The 10,995-nt window shown below is 45.2% G+C and overlaps 1 protein-coding gene across 3 annotated transcripts in view; it reads right to left on the bottom strand.

The window, feature by feature from the left end:
• Positions 1-10,995, bottom strand: part of ACVR2B (activin A receptor type 2B) — a 108,912-nt gene that overhangs the window by 9,823 nt on the left and 88,094 nt on the right. For all 3 annotated transcript variants that reach the window (XM_064638768.1, XM_064638759.1, XM_064638777.1), the window contains 5 exons: positions 10,349-10,492; positions 9,320-9,468; positions 5,546-5,660; positions 2,858-2,996; positions 384-514 (listed from right to left, as the gene is read on the bottom strand). In XM_064638768.1, coding sequence (XP_064494838.1) covers positions 384-514; positions 2,858-2,996; positions 5,546-5,660; positions 9,320-9,468; positions 10,349-10,492 — 678 coding nt within the window. The remainder of the gene's footprint in view (positions 1-383; positions 515-2,857; positions 2,997-5,545; positions 5,661-9,319; positions 9,469-10,348; positions 10,493-10,995) is intronic.

The raw sequence follows: 10,995 nt of genomic DNA, 5'->3' as shown, positions 1-10,995 counted from the left end.
TTTGCTTCACTATCTGCTTGCCTTCACGTCTAATTAATTTTTTCCTCAAAAAACTGTTCCAAGTCTTGCATGTCATCTAGTTTGTGAGGAACATGTCTCCAACGATATGGATCATTTTCTTTTTCTTAATGAAAAGACTTTGTTTTCCATTCTTTCACCATATTAAAGGAGTCCTACTAAACCACCACACATTCAGCACTGGCTGATTAATCAGCTGGTTTAGTCTCTAAATACAAGGGAAAAACAGAAAGGGGAGCATAAAGGTGTTGAGCAACCCCTCATTCCCCAGCACTGATTCTCTCTAGCACTGGGAATGCCTAACCACATCCCTCATTCCCATCACACAGGAAAGTATTTTCCACTGTTAACCAGGAGGGACGTACGGGATGTTTTAACCAGTGATCCTTGAACACAGGGCGCATCTTCTTGTGAACCACCACTTCTTGCAGGTCCTCAAGGGATGGGTGCTGACCTATTTCTTCTTCAAAAGGCAGCATGTATTCATCCACTGGACCTAAGGTGCACACAGAGAATTGGGTTAGCATAGAAATGTTCTCTGCAGAGCCACGTCCTCTCCATGCATGAGAGAGCTGTGGCTCCAGAGCAACCTCAACCCACTGCAACAAAGCCTGACATTCACATGTCACTGCAGACAAATGTGATTTACATTCCTCCTGCACAATGGTCTTTGCTGTCCCTGCTGCTTGTCTGGACACGCATTTTCCACCTCGTTGAGTTACGAATCCGAACCCTCAGCTGGGCCTCCTGATCCCACTGCTCTCCTTGAGGAAGCTGGCCTGGTAGTCTTTGATTTATTTTAATAGAAAGAGCAAATCAGTCCATCCTTCCCACATTTTAGCATAGCAATTCAACACATAATAACTTAGAGAAAGGTTTCAGCATGAGAATAGTTTCATTTTAGCACTGACTAGTGAGGTCAACTATATGCAACACTTAGAGTTTCGTGCTTTGTGATCTGGCTTGCTCATAGGTTTGAGTCAGCCCTGACATGCTGGAGCCAGACGCACTTGTTCCAGGTACCAGCTCCTAAGTGAAAAATGATTTCTGAACACTTTAGTTAGACCAGTTATGGCTGTCAACTGCCCTGGGCCACAGGAATGAGACAACTGCTATGAGTATCAGAGCAGATGCTGGATGGTAGCAATAACTTAAGCTTATTGAAACATCATTTGGCTTTTGGCAACGTGTAGATGCTCTCTCAAAAACAGCAGCTCATCTTAACTGATTGGCTTTCTCAGGGTGCTCCGTGGCATCACTAGCGGTTTCTCAGCAGCAAAAAGCAATCACTTGGAGGAGTAGAGGTATTTCAAGAGGGTCTTTCCAGACTAAAATAAGAGAGCTGACCACTTCATCTGGCCATGAACTGTGACACCAGCAACATGATGTTTAAGTACTCTAAAAAATGAAATCACTAAACTGTCTTTACCATTTTTCTTGTTGACTCAATGCCAGTCAGTAAACCAAACAAACACTCGCTCCAACAGAGGGCTCAGTAACGCTCATGACTTTCCTCTCCTCTTCCTCCAAGAGGAATCCAAGCTATGGAGAGCTGCACTGGTGATCTCCAAGCAAAATCTGCTGTTTACACAACATCACTTCTGAGCTAGAAGTGCAAAAGGAAGCTTTCCCTCTGATTTAATGGTGCTGTGTGTGGCACCTGGAGTATCTTGGCCAGCTGCTGCCTGAGAATAGTGGAAAGGTGGCAGAAAAAAATCCAAGGGGATATTTGGGGTACCTCAACAGAGAAGGGTTAAGCCTACATGAGTGACCTGAGTACCACTGTTTCACCCTACTGTGCTCCTCAGTTCCTGCTCCTCCAGCATTTTACCTGGTTAGATTGTAAATTTTTGAAGAAGAGATCTTCTATTATCACACACCTATGCAGATATCCGAATTATAATCAAGCTCCTCAGTACTCCTGTAATGCTAATGAAAACATTTGAAGTCCAGCTGAGGTGCTGCTGTTTTATGAACTTTAGTTCAGACCACCCATATCTATACAAGAAGAAAAAGGTTGGAGGAAGCAGCCTGGGAGCTACTACAATGATATGATTGCTTCCCTGTCCAGGGGTGAGGTCCTGCACATGGTGAAGGAGTCACCAAAGGGCAGATGTGCTATTTGGACAGAAAAGATGCCTCACTGTCCCACATAATTTTAGGATAAAAAACCTGAGAAAGCAGACACCATGAAGTTCATTCTTTTAGATCCTTCAGGTGAAAGTGAGGTACTCCAAAGCTGTGGATAGAAAAACTCAGCCCACTTCTGAGAGAAAGCCCACTTCATCAGCAAAAGTCAAAGATCAATAACTAACGACTTATGACAGCAGGGAAACGGGCTCGCTGACCCAGGCAGGTCCTTTCAGCCCCATGTTCCCACTATTTTGCTAAGGTGTTTTCCATTCAGGCTACCACACTGACCTGCATAAGCAAGGTGACAGCCAAGGTGGCTGCATAGCTCTTCTCTGGAGCTCAGAGTGACCAGTCCTACTTGGTCATAGGCAGGAATGCAGAGTGCCCAGAAGAGCAGCACAGAGCAAGCTCAGGACTAAAGGACACTCATCCTGGAGGAACCCCCTACTCCTCCTTCTGAGTTCTCAGCAAATTTGCAATGCAACCAACGTAGTAAAAAGCACTTTGAGACTTGAACACTACAAAGGTTATTATCTACAGAGAGTGACAGCTTATGTTAAAAAACAAATGAAAAACAGGTTCGCTGCTTAAAAAAAATATGCTATTGGTTGTTATTTTTTTTAAACAGAGACAGAGCCATTCTCTGGACCACCAAACCACACTGAAACCGAGCCCTCCCCAGGGAAGAGAGGATTTTTATTCTTACCATCAACTGCTCTACATCTGGAGACTAGCTCCCACAACACCAGTCCCATCGCATACATGTCTATCCTCAGGAACGCATCTCGTTGGAAGTTGATTGCTCCCTCTAACACTTCGGGAGCCATATACCTCCTTGTTCCCACCTGCAGAGGAAAAACACAACTCAAGTTACATTCCAGTTGGGCCCCTCAGCCTCCCTTGGCTGGAGATGAGTGACAGCTGCTCTCATTGCCCTTAAGGCCACTGCTGCTAAAGGTGCACCTCACTTGAAAAACAAGCAAAAGGGAGCTGTTTCTTCTGACACTGATTCTCATTAAGATCACTCGAGTCCAGATAAGCTACATGAAGGGAAAAGCCAAAGTGCCAGGCTATGTGTGTGATATTCATTCAGTGCACATTACAGGTCCAATTTAAACGCAGTGTGGCACGCTGAGTATGGATGAAATCCTGCCCTCCCTGCATCCCACTGCTTGTTGCTCCAGCATCACACACTCTCACAGCATGAGAAAATGCTGTCTTTGGAGACACACAGAACACCTGAGGTCAAGTCAGACTTGGTTATCCTAGTCATTGAAAGTCCAATCCTCTTTCACTCAAAGAAAAAAAAAATATTATATATATATAAAACAGAGAAGAGAAAAGTTGATATATCCTGAATTGGTAGGAAAAGGCCTGAGTAAAACAAGTCTCCTGCATCCAAAGAAACAGTAAAACATGAACCCTGCAAAGTCCACCCTGCTGTGGTTTGCCATGGTTTGGAAAAGATCTCATCTTGTTTTGAGGGAGATTCAGTCCTCATTACAGTGCCTCCCTTGTGTGTTTACTTTAGCCCATTATGTAGGAGAATGGAGAGGACAGCAAGGGAGAAGCACCTTTTTAATATAGGAATTAAAAGACCTTTAATATTTTCATTTAAAGAAATTCTCTTCTGCTCTTGCTGTTACCTGAGGAACTGAGGACAGGGGGAAGCCAGGATGTGGAAAGGTGTGCAAAATACAGAAATAGTCAAAAAAAAAAAGTGACAAAAATGAGGAAAGCTGGAGAAGGCTAACCCAGAAGAGAGTGTTCACTCTTTCTGAGATAAAGGTAAAAAAGGGAGATTGCACTGAAGCTGGGAATTAAGGAAACCCCAGAGACACTAGGACAGGATGATGGATTTGTTGTGCCCCAGCACGAGAGAAGAATGAGGGGCCCCTCACTGTAATGCAAAGGCAGAAAATTAAGAACCCATAAAAATGTAGTCAATTGTTTACAGAGTGCACAGCCAGCTGTGCCAATGGTCAACCAAGCAGCCATCCTGGCTGAATTCTTAAAATCAAACTAATAATTTTAAAAGTATTGATATTTGTATTGTAGTATTAATATTAATATTTAGGAGTATTAATATTTGTGTTACAGTCTAGAGAAGTATTCTGTGCAGTGGGTAGGAACTGGCTGACAGGTCACACCCAGAGGGGGGTGGCAAATAGCTCCTTCTCAAACTGGCAACCTGTCCCAAGTGGGGTCTCCCAGGCACCCACATGGGGCCCAACACTGTTTAATATCTTCCTAAGTGATGTAGATCGTGGGATCATGTGTAACCTGGTAAAGCTCGCTGATGATATCAAACTGAGTCAGGAAGTGGACACTTTGGAAGAGACAGACACTCCACATGAGGAGCTGCAAAGGCTGGAAGAGTGGGCTAACAAGAATCTTAATAAGTTGGAGTGCTGGAGAGCAGCTCTGTGGGAAGGGTCCTGTGGGACTACAAGTTCAATATGAGTGTACATGGAGCTGCTGTGGCAGAGGGTCAATGGGATGCTGGGCTGCACCAACAAGGGCATCACTAGAAAAAAAAAAAAGAGTCATTATCCTGCTCTGCTTAGCTCTTGGCAGGCCACATCTGGAATACTGCATCCAGTTTTGGTCCTTGCTACACAAAAAATATGTGGACAGGCTGGAGAGGGTCTGGAGAAGGGCCACAGAGATGATCAAAGGGCTGGGAAGGCTGTCTTATGAGCAAAGGCTGAGAGAACTGGTTTATTCAGCCTTGAGAAAAAAAGGCTGAGGGGAGACCTGGTCACAGTGTTCCTTGTTCACAGCATTTAAAGTGTGGCTGCAAAGAAGATGCAGACTCTCCTTTTACAGGGAGTCAAATGGAGATGAGGGGCAATGGGTACAAGTTACTCCTGGAAGATTCTGATTGGACACAAGAGGAAAGTTTTTCACAATGAGAACAATCAGCCACTGGAATAATCTCCCTAGGAGAGTGGTGGATACCCCAACACTGGACACTTTGAAGAGTCAGCTGGACAGGGTGCTGGGCCATCTTGCCTAGACTGTGCTTTTGCCAAGAAAGGTTGGATCAGATTATCCTTGAGGTCTCTTCCAACACAAGATAATCTCTGATTCTATGATTCTGTGAATATTTATTACTGAAACCATAAAGAATCAATTAGCCCTGTGCCTGAAGGAGGAAGTCACCTGCCCCCAAGGCTGGGGGGACCTCACCTGCACAGTGGTCAGGAGGGTTTGAGCACTCTCCCCATTCACCAATATTAGAGCATCTCCTGGAATGTATGTCTGAGCATAAGCTCTTATGGAAAAAATACATATCTCAAAGAGGATTAAATGCATCTATACAAACTACCACCCTGACTCCCGAGGAGCTGTGGCAAGCCCAACATTTTAAAATGTTAAAGATAATGATTACCTGTCCATGAGTGTCCCCTGGAGGTTTTCCAGGTTCAAACCGTACAGCTAGTCCAAAATCAGCTAGCACTGCCGTCAAGTCATTCTTCAGCAAGACATTTTTACTCTTGAAGTCCCTGTGGACAAGCCAAGAAGTAAGTTTGGGAAGGTTTTACTATGGCATACATCTAAATCACAATGCAACACAACACAACGTTGCATGTCTACAGACGTTGAATGTCTACAGGTTTAGCAGCTCCCAGTAAATCAGCTCCTTCCTTCCTTTCTTCCCCCGCTTCCCAGCATGGTCAGTGCTGACAAATTTGGCTGCCTCTCTCTGCCCTTGTCACTAAAACACAACCAAGCAGCCCTGAGCTTTTCCGCACAGAGTCGGCCGAACTCCCCACTGAATTAATCTCAAAATGAAATCTGATCTGAAGGGGCTATTTTAATTAAAGCAAGTAGTATATAAGGCACCATTTCTTGCTCCAAGCACTGGCTCTGGACCCCCAACTTCGGGCACTTCCCATTCCCAACAACAAGAACAAGACAGGTTAAGGGAGTACATTACTCTTTATCCTACTAAGGATGTTTGCTCCTATCTACAAAATTAGATCTTTCTGGAAATCAGTACCTGCTGGTAGGACTCTCTCCACCCTGACTACATGTTTCAACAGACTTTGGCCATAGTCATCTATTAGCCTTCTGATTTAATTGCTGGATCGATCTTCCCTGGAGAATTCAGGGAAGCAAGCAGAGAAGGGGGTGAGCCCATGCTCGGACACACTATCAGGATTGGACTGGGCAGCTGACAGGCAGGTGTTAAGCATTTACAGTAGATATGGTGGGTCTGTTCTTGAAGGGGACATTTGTGTCAGTCCTGTGCTGCAGCAGGATCATTTCAGGGCAGCTCAGGTGAATCTGCAGGGTCTGGAAAGGGTAGGGGGTGGAGGAAGATCACGCCGAGATGCCTAACCACTCAAGCTCTGTTCCCTGGGCTTCCTGCATTTTCATCTGAAAAGGAATGTTTGGCAATCTAATTAAATTACAGACCTTAGACAGCAGATGGCAATTGTCCTGAATGCTCAGCATTATAATTTCCCTATCATCAATTCACTCGGTGACCCTGCTGATTGCAGGACATTGCGGGCCTGCACAAAATAATTAATGAGGGCAGATACAATTGTTCCACACTGGAGAGACCTGTCAAAATTCTTTGTGAAGAGAGAAACTGCTGGACCATAGAGAAGAGCTGCTCTCTGCAGCCTCAGATGCCAGAGCATCAGCTCAAAGCACCGTGAGCAAAAATCATCCTGTGCCACCCAGCCCCTGATTCTGAGCTTAAAAAATCAGACGAGAGGATTTATCCTTTCTAAGCTAAACACAGCGTGATGGGCATTTCTGGCTTGAGGATTAAGATGGGGGAAGTGGGTGTGAAGTTGGAGAGCGTCATACAGCCAGTGAACCCCAGCAGAAAACAGCCCCCATCACCTCTGGGGACACAGTACAGCTTTACAGAGCCCCCAAAACATTGGTACACATCTGTTACACAGAATAAACCAGTATTTACCTAATACCTGTCATCTTAGAGGCTGCCTGTTTCCATGCTATAGCAGTTTCCCCCTAGGCTTAGAAAACAACCATCATCTAATGACATGGATAAACTCCTTTGCTCGCTCAGCATTAGGGGATTATGCCCTCAGGATGGTACAGATTGTGCACGAGATTTTTGCGAAACAGTGGCTCAGCGAGGCCCACACAGAAATTGTCAGACAGTCTGCATGAACAATATAGTTCTGCTGTGATGTGAGATGTAAACCAATATTATTGTATGGGCATGTGTTGCTGCTGCTCACCCTCACTGCCCTTTGGGCATGCAACAGTTAACTCCTACATCTCGATACCTGATAAAGGGATTTCCCTTTTCACTTCCTTCCCTCTCCCCCCCATTTCCATAAATTCCCCCATTTTTCCACGCTTTCCTTCCTTCTTTCCACAAACCACCTTGAACTGGCAAGTGTTAGCTGCAGTGCAAACATATCTAGGCCAGGGAGAGGGACCTGATCCAAACCATGCCAAGTAGAATTCCCACTAAAATTGCATGCATTACACCATCCTAAAATGGTCACTGATAACGGAAAGTGGCATGAAAAGAAGAAAATATTCTTTTCCATATAACGCTTCAAAATGTTAGGGAACACAGAGCAAGCAGATTATGAGTAATGGGTGCACTATCTCGATTTAGACACTGGAGATTTTATTTTCAGCTTCCACGTGGGGGCACTTTCGCACCAACAAGCGATTCCATAACCTTAATCCTCCTTACAGTGCTGGGGGCCAGTGAGGAGTTGGCTGAACCTCTGCCCAGCAGGGACTGGGGAGTTCCACCTGGCAATCCCAGCATCTCAGTGCGCACTGTGGGAAGCCTTTCAAAAATACACCCTCCATCCCCCTCCCCAGATTTAAAATGCATTTAGTGTTTTCTTTTAAAAACAAAATTAAAAGGAGTGGGGTAATCCAAGAGAAATCCCCTGTGTCCTGAAATCCCTCTTCCGTAGGTATGTGCTAAATTCACACAAATGCTGCATTCTCCAGCTTTTATAATTTGCTAAATGGACGAGGACACTAATGAGCACGATCTGTTGCTTTAAAGCCTTTCTACAGCCTTCCTCTGTTCCCCACCCTCAGGAATTTTCATCTATAAACCACTGCCTTTATTCCACAGGGACAAATGTCAGGGACACAGGGGTCAGCTCCAGGAGCAGCACAAAGGCAGCTGCAGCCTCTTTCAACAGCCCCCAACCTCTCCAAAACCTTCAGGTTTGGGGAGGTGGGGTGTTTTGGGGGCAGGGACACCCTTGCAGAAACAGAGATTATCTTGCCGTACATAAAGCCGGTCCCACTAGATCGGGTACAAATTGCTGCAGCTGGACATGGGGTTTAAGTCCCTCCTGGATGAAATGTGGTGGGTGGCGGGGGAGTATGGCCACGGATTACGGCCTGTAGCCCGCGTAAATCCCTTCTGGAAACCGCCCCCACCCTGCCCTGCCACCAGCAAACCACTCAGGAGAGATGCTTCAGTCCAGGGCAAGCAATGTGGGACTCCGGAGAAGGGCCAAAGCAGTGGGGATGGTTTAACCCACTGCTTTCTGGATTCACTGTCCCCACGGTGCTGCCACCCGGGTAGGTTGAAGCATGTGCCAGGAGGTCTCAGAGGCAGGGTGGTGCCTGCTCTGGTATCTCTCATAATCACCCTGGCATGATTTGGGCTCTGTAAAACTACAGTGAAAAATAAATAGCGGCCATTTTCTGTGTTTCCAGTTTCTCCATTACTTACCTCATGATTAAAATCTCTGTGGGAAGACACATGGTGGAGTTATCAGTCTAAACCAGGGAAAAATAGGGTCCAACTCCTGGTACAGCCATAGAAATACACAGACTATAATGTGACGATATTATCAAGTAAAGTCCTTTCAAAAAGCAGTTCTGCAGCAAACAGTATTCCCTTCCCACTACACGTCAAGAGAAGAGTTGATGGAAGAGGGAAGCACCTACCCTTCAGACATTTGCCACCAACTACTACTAACTATACTATTTCATGGACATGACACTTATTTGCTCTTTACCATTTCATATGTAGTTGAAAAAAATTCTTGTCTTAGCATAGGATTTGTTGGGTTAAAAGGCATTTAATTCCTAAAGGCACAACTTCCTCCTCCATTCAACAGCATCATTTCAAAGACGCTGCGAACGTTTGCACGCAGCACCTGAATGGTGTCAATGAAAGAGGCCATACCTGTGTGCTATAGCAGGTTTGTGTCCTTCACCTTTGCACCAAGGGACGTCTTCATGAAGGTAGGACAAGCCACGGGCCATTGTTTCTGCAACATGGCAGAGCTCATTCCAGCTGATAATGTTGCCCTTCAGGTAATCCGTCAGAGAGCCCTGTGGAACAGGACATTGTCAGTTCTTAATCCCAGATCCTGCTATGTGACAGATGTGCCAAATCATCAGTTCAGAGAATGGTTTGGAGAGTGCTCGAGAAATTTGAACCTTGATTTAACAGGGGTGAAAAAATCACCAGTGGAAGTAAAAGAAGGAGAAATAAAAATCAGGGGCATTCATCAGTTTTCAGCCCTTGACAGCAGAGACCTCCTGATGTCTCTTTATTTGCCAGGGAAAAGGAGGGAGGTAAGGATGGGAAAAAAATCATCTTAAACCAGAGCAATTCATCTAACCTAAAAAAGGGGAAAGCCTTCCATGCAAGAAGATCATGCATGGTATCAGCTGGTTGTGGCAATGATTGACTCACTAGACCTTGGATTTAACAGAGGGATAACACTGCTGGCTCAACCCTGGATTTGCACATGTTTATTTTATTTTAAGTGTTAGTCATATTTCATAACTAAAGCAGTCCATGAAACAGGAGATGGGACCCAAGTCTCAAAACCAAACACAGACCCCATATACAAAGGGCAAGCTAGGTCTGCAATGGTCTGTGACTCCCAGCTCCCACGGGCTCCTCTACACACGTTAAGAGATGGTGGCTACCACATACATGAGCTGTAGTCTTTTGTGCCTCTCTCTCTTCCCGGGTCCCACCTTTATTAATCCTGTGTTTGTATAGGAAAGCCTTGAACGCTAAAGGAAGGGCCTTTGAAGGAGGGGAGCAGGAGCACTTCACTACCACATAGTCATGGCCCACCAGGAACAGACTGGATAGATTACAGGGGAGCTTCTGGGTGAATATAAGACACCAAATGCTACTGCTTCGCAACCAGCTGCCTCTCTGTCTTTCCAAAATGTACGTGCAATGATACATTACCTTGTCGTGGAAAGCTGTGATTAGCCAGAGCTCTGTTTCCAGGTTTGTCCCTCTTTTCTCTGCTGCGATAAATTGCAAAAGGTTCTCATGCTTCATGCCAGGAGTGTTGAAAATCTCCCTCTCACTCTGCCAAGATTGCTTATCCTAAAGCAGGGAGAAATGCACCATCAAAGATCATGCTTCCCTTTAAAGCAAACAGCTCCTTCAGTTCAGTCAGAGCTGCTCACAGCAGTCTTAAAATCATCTTCCAATGTTCGGATCTGATGTATCCCTTCACAGTGAGGCTGATTCCCTAAAGAGTAGATGCTGGAGAAAGACTGGAAGTTGCTGTTCTTAGACTCTCCTCTCCAAAATTATCCTCAGATATTCCTAAAGCCCATGTGTGGGAAGGGGGGAGGAATCCAAACTCAACCTCACTGAGAAATAAGATTTCCTAAAGATGCTCACAAGAATAAAGCCTGTGCATACAGTACCCAGATCTGCCTTGTAGCTGTAATTGTTGCAATTGCAAAATCTAATCTAGGCTCTTTTGAATATTTACTAGTAGGTCACAGCTGGCTTGGACAGAAGATGTGCAAATCTCCTTTAGCAATGCTATGACAACAAATACGGGGTGAAAAAGTAATGAAGAAGGAGACAGTGGAGGA

This window comes from Pseudopipra pipra, chromosome 1, assembly GCF_036250125.1.
Source record: "Pseudopipra pipra isolate bDixPip1 chromosome 1, bDixPip1.hap1, whole genome shotgun sequence".
Classification (NCBI taxonomy): domain Eukaryota; kingdom Metazoa; phylum Chordata; class Aves; order Passeriformes; family Pipridae; genus Pseudopipra; species Pseudopipra pipra.
Note: the sequence above shows the minus strand (reverse complement) of the source record. Positions and strands in the feature narration are given on the sequence as shown.